The following is a 24,962-nucleotide window of genomic DNA, read 5'->3' as shown; positions in this document are numbered from 1 at the left end:
CAGCAGCGCTGTGAGCAGGCTCCAGCCTCACCCGCAGCTCAGAGAACCACCCAAATGCTCACTGAGGGCAGCGCGGCCTGCCAGGGGGCAGGGGAAAAGTAGGGCACACGTTATTGTTTATAGAAGGGGTTGTAGGCAGTCAGACTCGGGCAACAGCTTCGCACACACCCCTCTTCACCTCTGCTGCTATAAAAAGCAGGCAGGGCTGTGGCCGAGACGCCCGGGTACCACCCCAAATTCCTGCCTGGGCAGGGCTCCCGGCCGAGGCGTTGGAGGAAGGAAGGGCTGGGGAAGGAAGCAGAGCTTGTTCAGCGGCTGCTGCGTGCGGCTAGGCCACGGCCCGCGCCAGCGCTCTCGGGGCACTCCTCAGAAATTTCATCAAGCCTAAAGAGATGAACAAAGAGCTTCTTCCAGCTTGCTGCAAAACCTGTTCAGCCAAACCGATGCAAAGATAAGAAAACCAGGTCGCTCTTGAGGCGTAATGTTAAGGAGCCGACGAGCCGTGGGCTCTCCCTGATGGCAGGGCTGGGCGGCATGGGGCAGCCCCCGCGGTGCTGCTCTGTGGGGACAGAGCACACAGAAATCCAGCGTTGTGCTGCGGGCCGGGAGAGAGACAGAAACAATACAGCCCAGAAGATAGTCAGCAACACTTGCTCCTTATCTGTTATATAGAAGAAATCTTTCTGAAATTTCAGAGCGTAAATTAAAGCTTTGGCTTCCTCATCCTTGCACCAGCCCAGCTCGTGGCAGGTTTGTGTGAGGCAGCCCTGAGCCACACACAGCCCCAAGTCAAAACTCCAAACATTTCCTTAAGCAATTTGCACATCTTAAAAATAAAATCCTTTATTGATAATATGAATGTTTAACACGTTTAATGCCGTCAGCTATAAAAATGATTAAAGAGTTCAGCTCGGTACATTTGGCTTTACAAATTTACAAGTGTTAATGAATTAATACTAGTGTGTACATTTTGCACTTCATTATACTCCATTAGCCAGTGACAAACTCTGCAACAATTTCTGCTTGTAACAAATGTGAATTATAGAAGAAATATTTAGTTGCTTTCACACAGAATCTACATCAACAGTTAAATACTACCTCTAAATGTCTTACTGAATTAGTTGGATCCATTTTAATATCTTGTGCTTAGTTTCTCTCAGAAGATAGGCTACTAGCAAAAATACATTCTTTTGCATACCCCCTTCCCATATTATATTTTAGAAGAACCAGTACTCAGTGCATTTCCTAATAAACTTCATCATAGCATCTCTCTCTATAGAGCTATTGATAAGGAAAGGGGATAATACAATTTAGATTAATGTAAAAGCAAAGAAACACGTTAAAGCAGTGTATACAAAAGCCTCACTTTTGAATCGGCAGTGATACGTGGGCCTAAATTCATCTGCCCATCAGTTTTCAGAATTACTCTCATCAAGAGAAAAAATCTGCTATGAATACTTACAAAAGTAATAAATGTGCTTCCCTAAAAGCCACTGCCCACTTATTTCCAGGCTGCCCATCTTCCTATTGTTAGCATGTAGCCCCTTCCAATGGGTTAGGAACCATGGCACGTAACACCACAATTTAAAAGGCTACTAAAAGGTTTGTAAAAACCTCTTGTTCTAGCCTAAATATCTGCCTGCACGGGAAAGAACAGCAGGGGCGCTTCAGACAACAGCCACTCCAAAGCAGCACAAGCGCTGCGATGTCCTACAGAGCAAGACTCAGGGCTTGAAGGAGCTGCCTGGTGAAGGAGCTTCCAGGCCACGTCCAGCAGTGCATCTGCCCCGCAGCCACAGGGATCTTTCCTACAGGGAAGTGGGATGTGCTCTGTTTGATTAAATATTCAAAAACGATGAAGGAGAAAGCATCGCTGGCAGTGGGAAACTATAGTGTGCAACTTGACACTGCTGAGAGGGAAACGCTGAACGTTTCTAAGTTTAGGATCAGTTCAGATACAACACCTGAAATAATTAACTCAGGGTTACGCTCTCAGCCTCTACCACTGATCTGTGGTACGTTTGTCTTGCACTTCTTACCACGATGACTCAGAAAACCAACCCTGCCGTGCTGTGGAGTGATGGGCAGCATAGGCAGAACATGGCAGTGAGGACTACACTTCTCGTACCAAACATTTCTGCGCTAGAATCCATTGCCGCTCCCCTTTTGGGCCCAAATAACTTTTCCTACGTAGGATTTGCCTCAAACTTAGGCAATTCCTTGCTCTGTTTTTTTTTTTCCAATCTCAAAGAATTCCCTTGTTTTCTTAATATTAGGAAGAAGCTCAAGAATAGAGATTTTCATAACGTGTTGTATATTTAATAGGTACGTGTGAAACTACCTAAACACATACACGTAGTCAATTACCTATGACAGTAATGATTTGGTTCTCTATTTGTAGCAGCCACTGAAAGCCAACAAGATCCCAAAACTAGCGTGTAAAATCCATGTCAGCTGGACACCACTGATGCAAGTGATGAATAAAATTATTGCTTTTGTGTATAGTAGAAGATCCTGTTTTACTGTTGCAAAGGAAACTGTATCATATGGACTAGTGTTTTGTTTTTCAAGTAATAGCAAGATCTTTGTCAAGTAGTAGCAAGATCCTTTTCTCAGAAGTTCTACACACAACAGTAGAATGCTTGAGGAACTTGAAAATTAAAAGGTGACACACCAGAAACTAGAGTTTAGCCATTTAAAGCACCCAGGCATCTCTACCGGATGTGCTATAGGAAACAAACAAAAAAAACTGCTGGAACAATGAATATTGAAAGCAGAGTAATCTGGACAATCCAGATTACTGCTAAATTTCACACCAAGAAACTTGTGTATGCTTCCTAAAATACCTAGGAGCCAAGATCTAAAGGACAAAGTGTGGCTGGCTGCATCAGTCTGGTGGTCACTTTACAGAATTGGTAGCACATTTGCTAACTTACTTTAGCAAACGGAAAGAATTAAAAAGAAAAACAGTGTTTTTAACATTCATGACTCAGAGAAGAATTTCTTTCTGCAGCTAGATGGTCCCCCTCTTCACCCTTTTCAGAGAATCACATTCATATTGCAGGCTTAGTTCAGGCACTTTATATAAAATGTTCATCTGGAGTAAAAAGTCTGCAAAAGTTATTTCTGCATAATTTAAAAGTAGCATTTCAGTCCCATTTTAGTTTGATAGATAGGTCCCAGTTCATGATTATGGTTCCTGTTCTTGATTTGATTTGACCGTTGCCATGAGACATTTTGAGGCTACTGTATAGCTGTAGTTAAGGTTTCTTCATAAACAAAAATATTTTCCTACCTATTAAAAAAGAAAAATATACTAAATGCTTTATACAGACAGATTCTGCTACTATGGAAATAAATAACATGGAGTGGAAAACCAGTGCCTTAGCTCTAGGACGCTAAGCCATGGAATGTCACATTCACATTTTCTGGAGACTAGCTGCTAGTTGGCAGGAGTATCTCCATGTCTTTGCCATTTGCCACTACAGTATTGTTAGAGCAGCTACTTGCCACGTCCATGGGGGCACCCAGAGAGGACGCCTGAGAAGAGGTTTTGGTTAGCGGAGCAGGAGCAGCAGGCGACTGAGCGAGGCCAGGTTTCTTTGGAGGAATGGGTGGAGGGTTCCCTCTTTCTGCTCTAGGAATGGTTGGTGACTTAATCCCAGGAGACAATGGGCTTAGCGGACTGGAAACCTTTCCAGGGCTCGGAGAATGACCAGATTCATTTTTGGGGCTCACGGCATTTGCCAGATTTCGATAGTCTGTGCCAAAAGGTGAGCTATTAGGGGAGACAGGTTTAATCGCTCCCTGCTGGCTGGTGAATCTGGAAAGAACCTGAGTGACTGTATTGCGTGCTAACTGCTTGGCAGCAGAGTTATCTGCTAGAGTAGGAGACAAATCCCTTGACGGTGGGCTCTGCAAACCACTTGACTGATGGTCCTGTTCAGCTTGAGACTGAAATTTGTGCCGAGCTGCGTGGAAACGTTGATTGATCCCCACCTGGTAGGATGACTGATAACCAGGGCTGCTTGCTGAAGCTCCCACTAAGCGTTTAGTCAGAACCGGTGAGGAGCAGGGCGAAGGTGTTAGAGAGGAGGCAGCTGTGCTGCTGGGAGACAGGGAGACCCCACTAGAAGGGAGCTGAGACATCAGATGCACTGGTGACTCTGTTCTTACAGGAGAACTTCCATTTTCAACTGCGTTTTCTAGTGTTGTACCAGCAGATTTCTCCTTTTGAGCCTGGCTCTCTGCTGCATTTGTTTGCAGCAGCTCGCTACCCGTTTGCATGTCTGTATTGCAATGACCATTGGATTTTGCATAGGAATGAGTAGGTGTAGTAGGGCTGGGAAACACGGTATGCACAGCTTTGCTTGTGCCGGCAGGATTTGCTCGGTCTGCTTGTGGACACTCCGTCTGGCAAGACACAGACTTCACTGCGGGACTGTCAGTAGCAACTCCTCTGGACATCACTGAGGAGCTTGGCTGCAAAGGCTCAGTAGGACTGTGCTCCTGGCAAGCAGCCTCCAGCTCCTTCAGGGCTTTCTTCAAACATTCTACCTCTTCTTTCAGTGCTTTTGTACGGTTTTCTTCTCTGTTCAGCTTGGCTTTCAGCTGTTCTCTTTCAATGTCAAACTCCGAGAGCTGCTTTTCTACTTGTGCTTCCATCTGTAAACCCCGCTTCCTCTTGGATGCCAGCTCCTCCTCCAGTTTACTCACCTTACTCTTCTCTTTTTCCAATTTCAAGCTCAATTCTGCTGTCTTCTGACCCTCTTCTGCTGCTTTGGCAGTGGCTTTCTTGCACTCTACCACAAGCACGGAAGACAGTTGCTTGTGGCGAGCCCTTTCTTCCTCCAACTGGCTTGAGAGCTTCTTCTGTTCTTTTTCAAACTTCTTCACTTGGGATTTTTCAAACTCCAACTAGAAGACAACAAAGAAAAGCTGTAAAGGAACCACAAAACCTCCTGAAAGTAAACGACGTGCAGCACCACAAAAGCTAATGGGGTTACTATACACGTTGGAGACATTCCCCAGTAAAAGATGGCAATGCCTAAGAGAAAGAAAGAGGTTCTTGCCCCAGGTGTCTGCAAGACAGTCCTGTGTGACAAGCAACTCAGTTCACATCTATTACGAATTATTACTTGTGAGTAGTTACATCACGTATGATATTCATTTGGCACTTTGTAGGACATACACGTTCTGCCACGCACTGATTGAACAGGTGATCTGAGCAAAAATTTCCTTCCACCTCATTTACTACTTTGTTGGTTTGCCTTTTAAAGGCATTGGGCTTTGAAATGCTGATACATTACATATGTTTATTAAAGTCTGCAGCAATTGAGTAAGAGAAAACAGCAGCTTAAATATTTATTATAATCCCTGAGCAATCACACCGGGAGACCTTTCATGACGACTTATTCTGATTTTTGAGTGCTAGAAAGCGTTATCATTTGTAAGTGCAGCCCTGCTCTTGAGAACTTCTCAGATTTCAGGCTGAAGAAAGATTTCAAAGCATTTGTCTATTAATGGCTTTTACCACCATTCATCTTCAAAAAAAAAAAACATCAGAGAAATGAGGTTGTTTTTCACATCAAAATGGAAGAAAAAACAGGAGAGCCTTACGGAGGAGCGAGGCCCCTGATATTCTTTAGATGTGAAGGTGTGATCTAACACCAGTACTCAGCTCAGCACCCTGCCTGAGCACCCGGGGCCCCGGGTTTCCGTGGGCTGGGTAATCAGCAGCTACTGAGGCGCAGCGTACCTGCTGGGTGAGCCGCTCCCGCTCCTTCTCCAGCATGTAGGTCACATCATCCCCCTCCGCCGTGTCCTGGGCGTGACGCTGCCTCTCTTCCTCAAGGTCCAGGATCACCTGCCAAACAGACTCGGGTCACTCCAGCACCCAGCCGCACCCGTGAGCCGCACAGCGCAGGGAGAGCGGCGCCTCCGCACACCGCCCAAAGCCAAGTGACACGGGAGTGCTACCACTGCAGCCTGACATCCCAATTCAACTCGGAAATCACATAAAAGCAGCTTTTGGACAAGTTACACTGTGTTATTATTTGGTATAGTTGAGCCAGTTTGTGAAAGAAGTTAGAGAATCGCACCCTTCACAAATCGTTTTATTACCCAGTAGGCAAATTGCGCGCTTTTCCTCCCAGCTGCAAACAGCCTCGAGAAGTTCCCATCAGCTGCCACTGGCAGTAGGGTGCCCTCATCAGAATTTCCTGGCAGGACCTTTAACACCAGAGCCAGCAGAGCAGACGCACTACCCCAGGGAGGACGCGCCCAGGCGACACAGGGTGTTACAGTCGCAGCGATGATCCTCGCTACAGTTCCAGCAGTAATTCACACTCAGACTTCTCCTTCAGTTTCTTACAGGAGATTTGAGGACTGCAGTGCAAAGTTTATTTTAAAGAGCATTAATTTGTTCTTCCACTTAAGAACAAGATGAGCTCTTGAAATGAAACTGCTTGCCATAAGGACCCAGTTAAGGAGCTCCTTCAGTTTTCATGCTGAATTACATGAATAATTGAAATTCTATTAACTCAACAAAAAAAAGCCAAATAAGGCAGAGTCTCTTGGGGGGAGCTTGCATCTCACCTCCAGAACTCTAGGGCTTTCCTAAAACACACTCACCAGGGATTTAGTAGCTTCTCAGTCTTCCTGCAATTTAAGCTTCCAAACAATGCTTAAATATTTTTAGGTACCCAGGGAACCTCTTTACAAGAGCGACAGAAACCTCTTTAGAAGGAAACCTCTTTACAAGAGCGACAGAAATGCTTCACACTCTTCACAGCCTGAAAGGACGGCCTTGCTCTTGTCCCCATCAACAGATCACATGAAAATAAACTTCAAACCATGCACTGATGAGCAATGGAACAGAGGGTTCAACTTTGAACCTTTTGATTAGAAATAAAATGTGACTACTTGTATTTGGTATCTTCGTATTTGATTGTGTAAGTTTTAATCAAAGCAAGAGTGACATCTGGAAAAAACAAAAAACCACACCCAAGATGGTACTGGCTCAGGCACAGGCAGTAGCCAAAAATATACTTAAATTTGACATTATAAAAGCTAGCCTCTAGATACCAGTCTGCCACTGATGCAAGTAAAAGCAAGTAAAAGCAAAAATCCCAGCTACTTTCTAGATGGAGCAGAAGTATGTGAAGAGGTTAAGACATGGTGCTGCAGCGCAGGTGGTTAGAGATTCAGGAGGGCTCCTCCCAGTCGCGGGTTCCAGTGATACACTCTTGGACAACTATTCCGTGCCCTGACTATACAGGAGGGACAAGTATTTTAGTCATTTTGGCTTGTCAAATTTACTGCAGGACAAAAAGAACTCCATGTAAACATGCGGATTTTTTGTTTGTTTTTTAAAAGCTAAGTAGTTACATAAAGAGAAGCTGTTGTAGCAAGCCCGAGACGCTGAGGTCAGTGGACTCTTGCTTTCAGACTTGTGTGCAGCTTTATGCTCTCCTAGCAAACGGAGGTACGTATGCCAGGTGAGCAAACCTCTGAGGAAGTAAAGTCTGACATGTGGCCCAGGCACTTCACTGGTGTCACTGTATGTTCAAGCTCCATATGAAGAATAAGAGATAATCCATTAAAGTGGCCAAAATTAGTTTTGGTCAAGCCCTATTTTGTTAGAAAAGCCCAGCTTCCAGGGGTGCACTCCCATAAGTACCTGGTACTAGCTCTTTCTGAGATAACAGTGGTAAACAGTGATGTGTTTGCTGAGAATTCAACCTTCCAGAAATTCTTTCTTACATTTTAGTAAGTACCATACCTCCCAGTTGTGGATAAACTACTTCCTTTCCTGTGTCCCCTAATAAAGACATCTTGTATGCCTTTCAAATCTCAAACTAACGAGCCTAACAGTTGCATCATAGTGAGTGACAAGAAGTTTAAATAAAGCTGAAAAGTTCTTTCAGTTACCAAAACTCAAGGCATTCAAGAGTTTTTGTCTAAGTCAACGTATTTTCAAAATGTAACTAGTAAATTCTGAATACCTTATTTGAGGAAAAACTTACCTTTCTGTGTCTGCTTTCTGCAGCGGCTAGTTGGGATAACATTCTTTCCTGCATATTCTTGCAATGTTTCATCACCACTTTCAAAATAGATAAGGGATTGGAGCATACTGGTTGCTTTTCACCATGATTCCCCTCTTTCAGGGTCTCAAAATCTCTTTGCAAAGCCATCAGTGGGTCACTGATGTTGTACTTTCCATAGCGCTCTTCAATGAAGGTGTCTCTATGCTGGGCCTGTGATAAAATTAAACAAATTTGCATTTCAGCATACTTAAAATACAAAACTAGCTAAAAAAAAGAAAGTTGTTCATCATTAATAATCCCTTCCCCAATTTTCCACTTACAGAAATCATGACACAGCCTGATACATAACCCACTACCTGCTATAAGTGTATTTAGAGAGGAAAAACCACAAGTGTGTCACGTTAAAGGCACGTGGTTAGCAGACGAGGATAAGAGAGCAATTCAGATGACAGAAGCTGGCCCAGCGATCGACCTGAGGAGCAGTGCAGCTCCTGCCACCTACGTGATCCCCAGCGCCCACCTGCACCCTCCATTCTCATGCGGGCAGCACCAAGGGGACAAACACCACAGCTTTCTCGTAGCGGGTGCCCAAACTATTCCTCTGACGGCAGACTGATCAAGTAAGACTACCCAAAGGTAAATGCACAGTGAGGACAACACTCCATCATCAGAAAGGATTTTTAAGCTGTTAACATTTAAAGTTTCAGCTAGGCTCCAAGCTGATAAACCCCCTCGTTAATATATTTAAAACGGACGTAGGTTGACGGTCCCCCACTGACACAGACAATAAAATCGAGAAGGAACAGAAGTGTGCGAGCGAGTCCAGTTCGGCTGGCCCCGCCGCTTCGCCACCGCTCCTCCAGCTCTCTCTCCGGGGACGGGGATCCTGAAGCGGCGCGCGAGAAGCGCCCGTATCTCCACAACTGGAACGCAAGCAGATGTCTGAGCGTGTCTGCCTGTGACAGCCGAGGGTGAGCGCGTGGCAGCTATGTGGAGCACGTGCACCGTTCATTTCTCACTGGTCCCCCGGCTGAAAAAGCCTTTCAGCCAAGTGGCCTCACGCAAACTAGGAAGAGAAGGAAAGGAAGTCTTGCTTAAAAACACAGCCTCTTCTGAGCACACACCCTAACGTCCTCATACCACAGCTACCTGCCTCCATCGCTTCCATTCCACCCCTGCAAAAGGTAAATATCAGGTCCTGCTCACCGAGAGATTTAATCATTTACTGATGTGGCGGTGGGAGAGCAGTTGTGTGTTGTTTTTTTTCATTATGTCACCATCAAAGAATTTCATGTTGAGCAATTAAAGAGTTTTACTCTCACAGTAACCTAGAAAGCTGTAAATTGTTAATAAAATCCTTACTAATCTCCTCCAGACTAAACAAAGCTTAGTGGCTCAAGATGCAAGATAGGAACGATTAGGTTTCTTTTGGTGACATGTAAGAATTCAGGAAACTCACACTTCCTAAGCTTTACGTTTCCTACATTTAGAGCCATCCCTTCCAGCTGGAAATCTGTTGGTTAGGATGCTACGGCCTTATCCTACCGAATGACTACTGGGAAGTCCTAAAAACCAAAACAAACCTTTGTGAACACACAGATGCTAAAAAAATAATAATAAATCTTTACTCAAATAGCTGACGGAGACTTTTTGGTCCTGTCTATATTCCAAGACAGAACCATGGGATTAGCGTGGAAAAAACACGTCAAAGTCAAGCACTGCCCTCAAAGGGGGAAACGTATAGGCTACGTTGACCAGAGGCACAAAAAGCACCTTTCTTTCCATATTTCCTCCATGACCCAACCTGGTTAGAGAGAGCTGTCCGCCGATCCTGACCTGGCGTTGCATTTTAACCCCTGCAGCACACAAATACAGAGGAACACTTCGCTCTGCCAGACAGCCCTGCTGCCTTCTCAGGAAAGGTGGGCACGGCTTGGTGCTACATGCGTTTGGCCAGAGCTGAAGATATTGTTCTATGGATTTAAATAAAAAGAGGAAGGAAAGGATCAGCCCTGGAAATGGGAGGGCAGCCTCGGATAATAAGCCACCCATGGTTTAATGAATCACAGGAAAAACTACAGACTTTTTTTGTGGCAGGGCGGGGAACTTCAGTTCTTCCAAAGTATTTATAAAAGTGACTCAACCCGACCTCGCTGCAAGCGCGTAGGGCACTTCTAAGTGACTCAGGCATTAAAAAGGCTTCGAGTACAAAACTGGACATTCATCCAGCTGCCAAACTGCTCTGAGACGAGCTGCTCTTCCCCGGGGCCAAACCCACCTGGTGGTGGGCACTGCACGGCCGCAGGAAAACATCGGAGAGACCGCGAGGGGGAGGACATTCGGGTAGCTCCCTGCCAGGCTGCTGCTTTCTAATAAAAGCCCAAAGAACTGGGATTTATCACCAAATAAGTTCATACCCAGTACGTATAACCTCTGGTTTTCTGTGAGCGCTGACAAAAGTCACGGTTCTCCCTCGCTCCCAGGCAGCTCTGAGCTCGGCTGAGCTGAGCCGGGGAGGTTTGTTTCCTGCCTGGGAAAGAACGAGAAGTTCTTCCTTGCTGCTCTGAGCAATTAAGTGTTTTCCTGAGCTAGCATGACAAACAGATGAGCCTATCATAACATTAATAGCTTCGTGAAGTCCAGCTATTCTTCTTTAGTAGCCAGCACAGCATAAACATTTAATTAAAGCTGTCTAGACTATGAAAAGTCTTAAACAGCCCATCCTACACAGGCTACAACGAGTTTACAGAACGAAATCCACCGCTCGGGCATTCGGGCCGCCACGCAGTAGAAACGCAGACGCCGACCTGCAGCCTGCGTGTGCCACCTCCGTGCCGCGGGGCCGCCGGGCAGCACGGCTCCGAGGTGGCCGCGGGGCCACCACCACCGCTCCTGGTGCACCAGCTCAGGATGGGCACACGCGCGTGGGGCTTCTCCCTGCCTGATGCCGCTCACCTGGGCGCCTCTTCAGCTCGACCTCCCCCAGTCATGCTGGGGATTAGGGGATTACATGGAAACAGCTCCAGCAGTTTTGATTTTGTCCTGTCTGAACTGGAATTCAGGCATAAACACTTTTTTTTTTTTTTTTTTAACTTCCAGAACAGAAGCAACTTGATGATGCAAGAGAAAGATTCTATTAATGAGCCCAGCACGGAAAAAAAAAAATCAACCTAGATCTCAGATCCCAGTATCAACCTATTGTAACGTATAAATCGACACGAGATTGAGCCTCAGTAATAAACAAACAACATTACAAAAAGCATTGCTAACCCAGCAGCAGAAAATCGGATCTGGAAGACCAGAGATGACATGTACACATCCCACAAGATGAGCTGCTCTTCAAAAGACGACGCGATTTTCTACAGTTAGAAGTTCCTCTAATTCAGTACCTTCATCTCCACCATCTCAGACATGTAAACGTAATTTCTTATCAAAAAAATTCAAACTCTGAAAGCAACTAAATGAACTATTTGGCAGCTTTGTGGATGATTATATTGCCCTCCGCCAAGAGGAAAAAAGTTAACATTTAAGTTTGGGCAGCTCTTAAAACGAAGAAACAAACAAACAAAACCCCAAAGAAACAAAACCACAGGCAGCAGCTACGCAAGTGAATTACTCCTCCAAACAAAAGTCCCGATGATCAGAAGAAGCAGGCACTGGGGGGGTCCCACCCTACGCTGGCTGGCTTTTAGCTCCTGCTAGGGTCGCTGACCACGGCCAGTCCGTTTTGGAAAAGGCTCCCTCTGACTTTTGGAGCAGAAGCAATATCTGACAACAGTGAAGAGATGCTTCCTGTGCAGCCCAGCACAGCAGAACTTCACTTTGTTAGGGAAAAGCTACTGTTTCCTCTTGGGATTTCTAAGCTGCGTTGGGCTGGATGTTTCCCATAATATACTTTTTTTTTTTTTTTTTTTTAAAGATTTCCTTTTATTGAAACCTTGTTTATGAGACAGCATTTTCTGTCTGCCTTCAATAAGCTTTACAACTTGTTTTACTGGAACTTCAAACGGGGAATTCCCAGCACTTGCTTTAAGTGTTTTTCTGGACAGAAGGTGGAATATTGCTCTTCCCTGTAATTTTAGGGTTCGGGATTTAACCCTGGGCACAACACAAACACGGTGTTAATTAACCGTAGTTACTGCGTATGCAGTTCTCCAGTAATAATACGCACAGAAGTTCCTCCTTTATGCTGCAGAGCGGTATAATCTTTAAATAGCTTCTTACTGCCTTTGACTTCCTCATTAGCTCCTTTCCCCCGAGCCAGATATTGGGAACGAAGACACGCTGAAGTCACGGCCGCCAGCGAGAAGGGAATTGTGTTGGGACCCCTTGCTCTGCACAAAAACCTCGGCGCAGGACCCCGGCCCCACGTCAGCTCCAGCTCCAGCCCCGGAGCGATGCCCAGCAGGGGCCGTGGTGCTGAACAGCGCGCGCCTCCCGACCGCCATCAGTACACCACGCCAACAAACCAGCTGAATGACACCTAACGACATTTGCCCGCCTAACACGGCCTATCAGCTTCGAAAAACGTAAGAAACGTTTGCAATAAACATTCAGCAGCACAAAATCACAGCTTCCTTCTCTGGGAACCTTTGCTTGGAAGTGCAGATGGCATGAGCCGGCGCAGCGGCACAGCGCCCACAGGTCCCCAGCGATGGCTGAGCACCGTGCACCAGCGCCGCGGGACCCACGCCGCACTCGGCTCCAAGCTGGAAGCCCGAAACGCAGAGCGTCCCTCCGGCAGGACCTACCTGGGCGCTGGGACGGAGCAGGGAAGTGGTTGTCCAAAAGATACCGCCGAGCAGGGCTGCCTCAAGGCAGAAAAACAAAGTTTTCCCCAAACTTGCAAGAAGAGCCGCAAGGAAGCCTGCCTTCTGGAAGGAGCGGGCGCATGGGAACCCTGCTGGATCTAAGCTGCTTTGTGCAAAACGCCCGTTTTGTCCCACCTGGGAAACGCTAGCATCCCTAGTCAGGTTCTTTATTACCGAACTTTTTTTGCCTACTTAATCAAGAGGTAGATGTTGGCGTTTTGAAATTGTGCCGTAAACTTAGCTTCTAAACCCACTGACAAATGGACACGTAATTTGGAGCGCATTAATAGCGCTTCATAGAATGAATTACTGAATTCAGAAGCAAAGTAACGAACGCCAGCTCCCACAAAATAGACGGTTCATTAGCACAAAAGACAGTTTCTGCTCCAAATTCGCTTAAGCCCTTAACATTAAAGAACACGCCAGAAAGCTGCTTCCTGTTTTCCAGAAGTGAACAGAACTTCATTGCTAACATACAGCGAACTCTCACTTAACGGGCAGGGGGGAGGGAACCCGGTGCTCTAACACACCAACGCAGGCTTGTTTAAATATTGAATTGTTTTCGATCGTGGTGTGCTGTTTTAGAAAGCTAACCTATATTTCATGCGTGTAATCCTTTCTACATGGCAGTAAGGACTGAGAATCCAGCCCTTAGTATTATGCAACTCTGACAGCATCTGTTTTTTTGGATGATTTAAACATGATTATAACTGCAGGAAAAGGAACACAATAAGAAATGAGATTTAAGGCCTGCTCCGAGGAGAACATTGAGATTTATGCAGTGGACAGGAAGCTACTTTCGGGCAAAACAGCTTTTTTTTTTTTCAATGGGGTTTTAAAATAGAGGAAGCAAACTGGAGCACTGGAAAACAATATTCTGAGTACAGTAAGTTTGCTCTCTTAGTCCTTCGTGCTAGAGCTTGGATTGCATCAACACCCGATCCGAACGGCCATCGGAAGTCAGAGCAGGTACACAGCGAAGGCACGCAGACGGTTCTCCCTGTCACAAAGGCCCAGCAGCACTCAATTAAAACAATGCAGAAGGAAAAAAGAAAGCTGCAGAAGAACAGAGAAGACAGCAAGGGCAAGTCACAGTAAGGGAGAGGCATTAATTAGAGGTGACCTAACAACGGCTCTTTATAATCTGAACCCGAGCAGCTGACGGATGAGGCTCAGGAGCTGCGGAGGGACGCTGCCCCCGGGCGCCGTGCAGAGACCCCCGGCAGGGCGAGCAGGGACAGAGGGCAGAGGAGCAGGGGCAGCCGAAGGGAAGGGTGGGCAGCGAAGGGGCGAAGCAGGCAGCCTCTGCACGGGCAGGCCCCGCAGCTCCGCTCTGACGCTGCGAAGCGGGGCTGGTGCCAGCCAGCAAGCGGCCCGATACCACGAGGGAGAAGAAAACTATTTTAGGAGTTGCAATCTGCATGCACAGATTCTCTCTGCTAAATGCCAGATGTTAAATGCTTTCCTTTAAGCACGCAGGAATATCAATTATTGCAGACTGCACTACAGTCAAATTACAGGCTTACAAGTTAAGGCAATCTTTTTCCATGCAAGTGCTTGTCCTTCCCTACAACGTAACATAGGATCTGCTTCAGAAATCCGGAGGGGTCAGGAGCATTTAAGTTTGAACTAGGTAGACAAACCTCTGATCTTTAACCATTGCCGTCTCCGTGTGTAACGTAACTGCAGGAGACAAACACTGCCATTGTTTGAGACCACGCTGTGCTCAGGTTCCATGCCGCCTCCTCCCACGTACGTACGCGCTTCACGTAAAGCTATCACGCCTCCAAAGAAGGCTGACTGAAGGCAGGCACCGAAGTCACTACTCAACAACCACGCAAAACAGAGGCAGCTGCGAGGCTACGGCCGGATGACTTCTCCACGCACAAACCCAGGGAACGCTTCCACCAGCCCCCGATGTCCCCGCTCCTCACGGCGCACGTCAGGGCTCGGCTCAAACTAAAGGCTCTGGGCTTCGCTCTTTGGTTCAGCCTTAGAGGGCCTTTTCTTCACGGCAGCATTCTTACGTTTATCAGAAGAGGAGTAAACAGATTAGCGAGGTGGGTTTTCCTTTAATTACAGCCACACACAAAACTATTCCAGCCGGCGAAGCCCTGTGAAGCTGTTACCACAGCTACTATCAGCAAACAAAGGACAAGCGCAGCGCGGCCAGGCTTTCTCTAACTGGGTGCTGGACACGCGCACGCTGCGAGGCCAGGAGGCTGCCGAGGCTCTGTCCGGCCGCCACCAAAAGCTACGTGGCTCCTGCTGTTTCCCTTTGCCCCAGGCACCGAATGGGCAACGCCATCTCCTACCTGCAGGCAGCCTGCTGCGCGCTGGCACTGCTTGACGCGGCGCCCGGCCGCCAGCCCCACGCCCCCAGGAGCCCCCGTGCTGTGCTGGGAGGCTGCACGTGGCCAGAGCCAGCTCTGGCTTGAGGCTCTCACTGCCCTTTCCTGCTACCTTCAGCTTTCCTGGCGTTCTCAGGATGAGAAGGGGGAAAAAAATAATAATAAAAAAAAAGCACTAACTTTTGATTAGCTTGGTATTTTATACTTTGCAATTATCAAGCACAGGTTACAGTTTCAATTAATTTCTTCTGAGCTACCAGTACCTGACAATCGATGTCAAAAGGGTGTTTTAACCGTACGGATCTCCTCGTGCAGGAGGGAATTGCAGGTTAAATTTCAACAGAAAAGATAATTGCATTGCACTATTGGAAGGTGCTCATAAAAAGCCTATGGAACGGAGCTACATTCCTTTCCATCAGTCCCTCCGTGCCCCATTACATGCATCTCACGTCGTGGTATTAAAGCCATGCTTGTCCGGGAGCACGTTCTGGTGACACAGTTAGAAAGCTGACCCTAGGAGAGGAGCCAAGCCTCTACCCAGTCCCTCGCTCCGGGAGGGTAATAGCATTCCTCCAACAGAAAACAAATCGTCCACACTTGTACTTGACAGCGTCTCTCTTTCTCCTGTCAAAATACCTTCTTACTTACAGATTTAGGTCTTCTGGATATTCTTCCTACTTGGGAAAACCATAAGGAAGTTTAAGGCAAACCAGACGAGAGCAAAGCCATTTTTATCAGAAATCGAGTAACAGCTCTGTAAACATCTGCTACCAGAACGAGGGGGCATAAAAACAAACTGTAAGAATAGATTCTCTTTATGGGACCTTGTTATCTTCAGAGATCAGACAGTAACAAAGTTCACTAAACAGGACTACTTTAAGAACAGTTCAAAAGGCCAGAAGTGGAACGCCGTGATTAGTACCACGCAGCCTCCTTAATGCACCAGGAAATACACCCAGTGCGCGCTCCGCTGAAAGACTTGCACTAGCATCCTCTAAAAGACTTGCACTAGCATCCTCTAAGTGTCCTGGGCAATACACAGTACAGTAAAATACAGGTTACCAAAGCCTGTATTTTGCTCTTACCATACCTAAAGAATAGCAGCAAATTGCCAAGATACATCTAATAAAAATGTAAGGTCACTATAACACTATGATAGCAAAAGCAAGGTATTACAGGATTAGAGGAGCAAAGGGAAGCCAAGAGCCTTCTCATATTGAGGCCACAACAAATCACAAGCAGTACCAATTGGAAAACTGCTCTGCAAGAACTGAAACAGTCAGCATAAAATTTACTATGTGAAAACAATCAGCAGTTTTACAAAAAACACATATACTGGTCCAGGGACTGCATCTTGTTCAAACAGACGCATGACAATTCTTACCCTCCATCTGGATTTTGAATGTTGTAATTTTAACAAGCAAACCAGAAAGATTAACTATTATTTGTATGAACTATACAAAAAAAAAAAAGGCTTAGAAACTAGCCACTAGTCCAGCTTAGAAAAGGATTTGTATGTACTCAACTCTAAGTATTACTGAGCTATCTATACATGTATATATATATATGACTACTAATGGATCAAATCTGCAAAATACCTTACTAATTCTTACAAGAACACTTTCATCTCATCGCACGCAACCTGACAAGACAGGAATAGCTATCCCTTTCGGAAGGTCCACCGAACATGCCCACGTTAATGCACGCCCTGCAGGAGCGACAGGGAGGAGCCGAGCTCATCGCCGCGCTCCGTAATTACAGCTGCCAGAGCACAGAGATGCAACCTCCGATTGGTACGCCCAAATCACAGATGAAAATTAGCTTCTTCAGCACTCAACCCTCCCCCTACACACCCCGGAAATCTGCAGAAATCACGGAGAAGGGTTCAGAAAACACCCCACACCTAAGTTACAGCAGGTGAGGAGCGCCATTCGATCGCCGCTCCCCAGCACGGCCGCAGCCTGCCAGGGGCTAATCATGGCAGGGGGGCACGAAGGATGGAAGACAAGCTCCTCGCCACGCAGGGGGACCAGATCTACTCCTAGGCACTACAGCTTCTGGCCATCGAGATACAGCCAAAGAGACATCAGGTTTTCAACCCACGAACAGGAAAACAAACAAGAAGAACCAGGCCAAAGGGATATTCCGCATAGGTTTCCATCTTACTGAAGCTGAGTGCCAACTTACTGAGGCATCCTTCAAAAAGCAGCAGCGTTACACGCAGACTACGCACTCTGAGATACTTTCCAGGCTCATCCCCAACAGACTGCACCGCAGCCCACGCCACCCAGCCGAGGGAAGTGGACGCAGCGCTGGCACCGCCTGGAAGGGGGCTCCTGCCGCGGGAGCTGCCCCTGCGGGGGTCCCACCTGCCCCAGCGCCACCCCCAGTCCTGTCCCAGCACCAGTGCTCGTGCCGACGGGGCTGAAACAAACTTTTTTGATGGGTCAGTTTCAGCTGGTATCAGCTCCTCTGGAAGGTTACATTACAGCTTGCGCCAGCAAAGGGAAGGAATAAGCAGCCAGGCACACAAGTCTGCTTCTCTCAGCAGCAGCAGCTTATAGTGGCTTAGTTTAATACAAAGCCGTGGCTGCTTCTTCCTTATTCCAGTGACGTTATTCTCGCTGAAGGACTAATCTGTGATCCCTCCGGGCGAGAAGATGTTCTGCTTTAAGAAGCCTTCCTTATTTAATAAGAACAAAACCAACAAAGGAAGTCTAGCAGACCTTCTTCATTTCTCAAGTACTCAGTTCCTTATCAGAAAGGATGGAAGCACATGCATAACGCTGCATTTAAACTTTGAAATGCTTCTTGCAGGAAGCTTACAACAACGAATTTGAAGACGTGGAATGATATACAGCATTTATAACTGAATACTACCGATATTGACACAGGGTCCTGTACCAGTAATAAATCATTGCTTCCGAATTTCACCTTGCATGCAGGCACTTTGCAGAACCCTTAACAGTACCGTTGTTGTTTTTGTCTCCTATCACGGTACTTACAACATACCTTTAAGGCTTCTATGACGAGATCTCTCGCTTCTAATTCTCCCTCAAGAATGCTAAACAGCGTCAGTAGTTCTGGTTTGCTGAGTTTTTCCAGATTCATCCTGAAAACCTGAAAAATGGAAGATAGTTTATTAGGCATTTCTCTGTATATTAAAATCAATACTCTAAGTTATGACACACAATCTCTATTTAACTTCAGCTTTCAGTTCTTCAGACTGCAGATTGCCGTGGGGTGGGGGGGAAGGGGAGAATACATAATGCAAACATTTTCTCTTTAGCTTCCCAGACCAGTTGCAGAAGAGTCATTTTTCACCTTTTCCCCAAGGGTCACGAACAGATGCACACCCAGATGGCGCAGGCAGAACGCGAGGGCTAAGACGAGAGCACGACATTCGCCGAGAAGTAGCCGGTCAACAGGAGAGGGGCAAAGCACGGATATTTAAGAGCCATACTACAGCAGGTAACACACCCGGATTGTACAGCTGCAAACATCACGCTGCCACTGAAGAGCAGGGCTGCAGGCAGTCCAAGCCAGGCCACCTAACAAATTTCATGGCAAAGTTCACGTTTCAGTGCTACGGTGCGTTCCTTAGGAGGGCCATTATGCATTAATGGTGGAACGGGCCCAAACCACTTTACAAAAGAAAAAAATCAATGCCACAAAGAATACACACTTAATTACTACTCTTCCAAACTGTTTCAATATCGCCATCATTTATTAAATATAATTTTACTGCTGACACAAGAACGAAGATCCATTGCCCGAACTCCCCGTACAGTAAGCTGCTTCTCCCCCCGCCAATACACTTAACAGTGCCTCGTTATAAGCCTCTGCATTACATTATTTTATTAACAAACAACGGCAATCAAGTACTAAACCCTTGTCTCTGACGGAAATACACCTCCTGCTTCATACAACAACCAAGTACGCATTTCCTGAGCCCAAGTCACATCCATCTTTTGCCACCCTTCAAATCAATCAGAAAACGCTACCGGATGAAGCAGCTGCTGAGAGATCCCAAATCCAACGGCAAGTGACACAGGGTGAGCTTCGCCTTTACTGGAGAAGCCTACCCAGCTAAAACACTCAACCAAACTCCAATTTTTCGGAAGTCGCTGCTACTTCACAACGGATTTGCATAACTGTGCCTCTGGAGAATTATGCACAAATGCAAGTTCTGTCTTGCTCACGCCAAAGCAGTTTTCCAATTGCTGGGAACAGAAAGTTCTGCTTGCAGAGAGCAATAAGTAGCCTTCACACAGCAAGAGAAATTACAAATCTACTTTGTGTCCCTTCTGCTAATTAGAGGAGTTTCTCATCGTGCTGTCACGTTCTTGCTTCAGGCAGCATTTTACACGAAGTTCTGTAAAACAGCAGTGTTTCTGACTGACTTTTCTGGATAGGGCAGCCCAGTGAGACTTCACTGAGTGCCATCAGGGCTGAGGTGCTGCGGGTGTTCTGAAACCAAGCGGAGTGGACAACAGCAGGCGCCTGCGGGCGCTGCCTGTGTGCTGTTACAGACCCACCCACCTGTGCTCAAGAGGAAAGCACACAGCCAGGCGCTTGGTAAACCCACACGTACCCACCAGGACTTCAAAGAAGCCTGGTCAGGAGCTGGTGACAGTGTACTTCAGAGACCTCCCAACACCGACCCAAGGCACGTTTTAGTGGCCCGGCAGCGCTGGCTCCCAGCCACCCCCCTGACACCCCAGCAGCCGTGCAGGACGTCACCCCGCCGGCCGGCTCCTGGGGCACGAAGGCTGCGTGCTTTACAAACAACTCGTCTTACACAAGGGAGTACAAGAGAAGAAGCAAATTAATGTTAACACATTAACCTGCCTGCTGGGCTGGCGCGAAGCCCCCCGGGAGATGCGTGGTGTAACCGCGACACCGCCTCGGCCCTTGGTCGGGCAGACTGGCGGACACCAGGACTGAATCAGCACTGCCAGGAAGAAGCAACAATTCTGTCAGATCCTCAAGCTGTATCAGTCCTGTGGTGCGATAAACCAGAACTAAAAAGGAGAAGTTTTCTTCTTTGAGATCTTGGAACATGCCATCTGACTGCGTTACACGGCACAGGACAGCAAATTTTTACGTGGGCTTCCAACAGGACAGAGCCTGCGCTTTGCTCCGAAGAAGAGCTGACACAGACACTTGCAGCTGTATCTCTCCATCAGCCACCAAAAGACACGCTCCTAAAGCGAGGGCGGCTTGGGACTTCCAAGCTGTAAGGGCGGGCAGGAACCGTTCCTGCCCCACAGCCTCAGTGCCCCGTGTGCCTCGTACCTCACCGTGCCGCAGAAAGCAGCCCTGCTGTTCCTAACAAGGCTCTGCGTCTTCAATCAGCTTCACGACACAAACGAGCCCTGTCCTGAACCACACTTGCACGAACGCTGACAGAAAAGGAGACGAGGAGCCAGCATGCCCAGGAGCCACGTACAACGCACCAGGCAGCCCTCGAGGGCGCAGCCTCGGCGTCCCCGCGTGCCACCAGGCCCCTGGGTGCTCGGGGCCGGGCTGGGAGCAGGCGCTGCGAGCAAAGCCGCTGCCCTAAAACCCCACCGAATCACAGCCGTGTCCTGCCCGACGTACAGGGAACTTCTCAGCACATCTCAGACACCTGTTAGGGCGACCCCGCAGCAACCACGAGTGCTGCTTTATAGGGGCACGCAACGGCAGGCGGATGGAAGACGCGAGGGGAAAAGCTGTGTGAATTTGGGGTTGTTATCTGGTAGGAACCGGACACCTCCGTGGTCCGGCGCACCAACCAGCACGGATCTGTGCACGCCCTGCTGCACCTACACCCGGTCCCTCCCTGCCCGTCCAGCCCCGCGGTCTCCTGAGCCGCCCTTCCCGGTCCTCCTCCCGGTTAAGTGCCCCTGCTCCTTCTCTGGTCCTGCTTTTTAAATGAAAGCCCACCCTGCCCAGCCCTGCCCCAGCCGACCCGTGCGGGTCAGTGCGGTGCCGAGCCCCCCGCTCGGAGCCCTGCCCAGGGGACGCGGTTTTCCCCGCACTTTTACCACGCCGGGACGGGACCCAGGAGCACCCCCGGCGCCCACAGCCCCTCACGGCCCGGCCCGGCCCGCGAGCCGCCCCCACGGGCTGACCGCAAACCGCAAGGCCTCGCTGTTTACCCTGACGGGATAAACACAGCCCCGGGCACAGATACGGCACCGGCCGGAGCACAAACACCGAGAAGCGCTCGCCGCCGGCCTGGAGGCCCCCTCGGCCCGGCCGGGAGCCCCCTGCCCACGCCCCGGGAGCTGCGGGGAGCCGCCTGCCAGCACCGGCACAAGGCAGGAGCCCGGCCCGGCCCGGCCCGGCCCGGCCCGGCGGAACCGCGCGGCCCCGCGCTGAGGCACCGGGGAGCCGCCCCGGGACCGGGGCCGGGAGCTCCCCGCCGGGCTGCGCTCACGGAGCCTCCGGCCGCTGCCCCGCCCCGGTGCACGGGCACGGCGGGGCCGCTCCAGCAGCGCCCCCGCGGGCCAGGTCCTCACGGCCGGGCCTACCCGGGGCGGCCCCGTAACGGCGCCGCGGCGAGGCCCCCCCGGTTGGTCCCGGTCCCGGTCCCGCCGCCCCCCGGTGCCGCCCCCCGCCGGGCCCCGCGCACCTGCCGCGACCGCCCCGCAGCGCCGGGCCGGGCCCCCCGGAGCGAGCCCCCCGCCCCCTCCCCAGCTCCCAACCCCCCCTCCCCCGACACCGACCTGGCCCCGGCCCCGCCGCCGCCGCCGCCCCTACCGCGCCGCTCCGCTCCCCATGCAGCCGCCCCGCCCCTCCCGCTGACGGACGGCACGGCCGCCAATCAGAGGCCCCGCCGGGCCCGCCCGCTGTCCAATCGGCCGCGGGGAAGGCGGGGCGAAGGCGTGGTCCGGGCGGTGGCGGAGGCGGCGGCCAATCAGGAGGCGGGGGCGGGGCGCGGGGGGCGGGGCGCGGGCTGAAAATCCCTTTTGTTCGCGGCGGCGGCGGCGGGGAGAGCGGGCGGCCGTGATTGGCGCGTCACTTCCGGCGCGGGCAGGGCGGGGCGGGGCCTTGGGGGCGGGGCCACGGCCCAGATGGGCGGCACCGGAGCCCACCGAGGCCCCGCCCCCGAAGAGGCCCCGCCCCCTCCCCCGGTGGAGGCGCCGCCCGGGGGTCTCGGTGCGCGCGGCCGGTCCGGTCGGTGCCGTGCCCGCTGCTGGGGCAGCCCCGAGCCCCCCCTCGGTTCCCCCGCCGCCGCTGGGGGCCCGGAGCGGCCTGAGCTGCCGGTGCCGGAGGTTGCTGACAGCGGAGATTTCCAAACCCGGCGCCCGACGCCGCGGCAGGGGGCGATGCCGGCCGCGTGCCCGGCCCGGCGCGCCCCGGCACGGACGGGACAAGCCCTCAGCACGGCCCCCGGCCGCACGGCCCCCGGCCTACACCGACGGACGGACCGGGGTGGGGGGGGGGGCGCCTGGAACGGGGCCGGGGCACCGGGGGTCCCGGTAAGCCCCATCCGGCGGGCGCTGAGCCCCGCGCGGTAAGGAAGCGGCAGAGCCGTGCCCAGGGGAGGCCGGACACGACCCCCCCGCGGCTGGCACAGGCGGTCCTGGGTGGGCTGCGGCCGGCTGTGGGGCCGGACACCAGTGGGGCCAGCGGCCGCGGAGCTGGGGCCCGGTTGCCGGGCCCTACCGGCACGTGCCCTGGAAGCTGCTGCAGGGAAAGAAGAGCTCTCACAAAACGGCTTTGAACAAACGGCTTGAACACATTTCACTTAATTCTGCCTCTTTCAGAGCGCTCCTGGGAGCAAGGCAGCTATTCCCGGTACCTGCTTTTGAAGGCCGTTTTTTCAGGCAGCGCAGTGAGTTGGGTCGGGCTTGTGCAGCAGGAGCCGGGAGCCCTCACACCTGGTCCTGCTCGCCGCTGTCCTCACGGGCGGCAGGGCAGGGGCTCCCGGCCACAACCCCCTGCCCGCCTCTCTGAGGGCTGCCTTCGAGTGGAGGATGCCAAGCGGCCGGAGAGAGCACCACTGAGGAACAGCGACAGTTTGAAGAATGCTTGGAAAACCCTTCTTCCAATCAGGCGATCTGCAGCCTGAATTGTTAAGTGTACCCTCTTTCTTTCCTTGGTTCTCCAGCCCCATCTGAATTGGCTTCCTCAGCACTCCAGGAAGGCTTGTGTAAGGTTTAACAGCCATCACTTTTCCAAAGGTAACGTGGAAATGTCTTTTTCATGACACAAGAGGGAGATTTCTCATTTGGGAAGCTGATTTCTTCGCTGTTACCAAATGACTGCTTTCGATGCATCCTTCTTGCAACTTTGATCTAGTAATTCTTTCGATGAACAAAAAATAAAAAATTGTGTTGATATTTCTGACAAATGGAAGTACCTGCTGAAGTATACTTTGCATTGAAAGGAAATAAAATTTACTTGTCTTTGTACATGCAAAATCACAGTGTATTCTTTGTATTTAAAGACCCCTCAGGAACGCACACATTCATTGAACGCCGCAGCCAAACAAGCTGGACATTGTGCCTCCAGTAATGACTCCCACGCCAGAGGCGTGGCACAGCACGTGCTGTCTCACACGAAGCCAGCAGATGAAGTCTTTGCACGGTACCGTCACGGACCCCGTGCCAGTCTGCGCGAGCTTGGGGACTGTGCCAGGCTGGGTGACTTCCAAACAATTGCTCTTTCTCTCCATGAACATTTATTCACCCGCTGCATGCAGCAGCAGCCAAAAATTGACATCTACTTAAAGGGGCATAAACAGAAAAAGAAAAAAAAAGCCAAAAGCTTTCTGGTCAGGTCCACAGAGTTAAGATGGAAGCTGTGAGTCCTTTAGAGCCTAGAAGAGGACAAATGCTAGTTGAAAGTCCAATCCCTTGATTGCACAAAGGGAAATAGCAAGGGCCTGTGTCAGGCAGAGCACGGGCAGTATGGGTGGTAGTAGACCCATAGGAGATGGGCACATCTCTATCTCAGCACTTGAATTTCCAAGGAAAGCGACTCACCGGGCACAATCCACTGTCGCCTTGACTCAGAACTGGTGTTTAACAAGAAGATGCCCAGACCAGCCCCCCCTGCACCCTGCCTCTGACAGACGTGGCACAAAGGGTGCCAGGCTGGTGCTGGCACCGCAACCAGGAGCCGCTGCTGGCAGGGCTGTGCTGCCCTGAGCACCGAGCACCAAACAGAAAGGCACCGGGGACTCCTGGGGGTGCGGGGGCCGTGGTGGAGCTGGAGCTGAGTGCGGGGACCCCGGCACTGTCCCACAGCTCCCGGCCTCGCTGGACCATGGGGGCCCAGGGAGGCCTCTTCTTGCTGCTCCTGAAATACCAATTACCGGCAGCACGGAGAAATGCCACCTTGCTCTCCTGAAGCTCCATTGACCAGGAAAAGCACTCCAGCAGCCGCTACTTCAGCAGATGAATTTTCCGACAGTGATTGAACACTTTGATAAGGAGCAGGCGTTTGTTTGCCACCTCATTTCCCTCGCTGGGCTCCTTCTGCAAGGCACTGCTCTTACCTGGCCAGGGCACACAGAAGCTGCAAACAGAAATACGCTTGGAAACCAAACAGCAGAGCCCACGGCCTCATTTTCACTGAATTACCCTGTGCTGCCTGCATTGGGAAATTGCTTTCTCTGACGGACGATTGCTCGCCACAGCTCTGGGACCCTGCTCGATGTCTTTGCTCCTGCAGCTGGGGGAGCAGAGCAGAGCGAGGAGAAGCACAAAAGCTGGGACGAGAGCAGGGAAGGACAGGCTGCTCCCTGCACTGGC

The 24,962-nt window shown here is 50.2% G+C and overlaps 1 protein-coding gene and 1 long non-coding RNA gene across 3 annotated transcripts; one reads left to right on the top strand and one right to left on the bottom strand.

The window, feature by feature from the left end:
• Positions 1-817: 817 nt before the first annotated feature.
• CTTNBP2NL (CTTNBP2 N-terminal like) lies at positions 818-22,058 on the bottom strand. 2 transcript variants are annotated; one of them, XM_066983188.1, is made up of 5 exons: positions 21,927-22,058; positions 18,223-18,330; positions 8,028-8,258; positions 5,759-5,866; positions 818-4,917 (listed from the first exon to the last, which is right to left on the bottom strand). In XM_066983188.1, exons 2-5 carry the CDS (start codon positions 18,319-18,321, stop codon positions 3,436-3,438), a joined length of 1,920 nt encoding a protein of 639 aa, XP_066839289.1. In that variant the 5' UTR covers positions 18,322-18,330; positions 21,927-22,058; the 3' UTR covers positions 818-3,435. The 2 variants fall into 2 exon arrangements, with proteins under 2 accessions (XP_066839289.1, XP_013045177.1); XM_013189723.3 differs by lacking the exon at positions 21,927-22,058 and adding an exon at positions 18,535-19,189.
• Positions 22,059-22,160: 102 nt separating this feature from the next.
• LOC136786949 (uncharacterized) lies at positions 22,161-23,618 on the top strand. Its single transcript, XR_010826610.1, has 2 exons — positions 22,161-22,717; positions 22,971-23,618. It is a non-coding gene; the product is annotated as an uncharacterized lncRNA (long non-coding RNA).
• Positions 23,619-24,962: the final 1,344 nt, after the last annotated feature.

The sequence above is a fragment of the Anser cygnoides genome, chromosome 25 (genome assembly GCF_040182565.1).
Source record: "Anser cygnoides isolate HZ-2024a breed goose chromosome 25, Taihu_goose_T2T_genome, whole genome shotgun sequence".
NCBI classification, from domain to species: Eukaryota; Metazoa; Chordata; class Aves; order Anseriformes; family Anatidae; genus Anser; species Anser cygnoides.
This window is presented reverse-complemented; position numbering and strand designations above follow the sequence as displayed.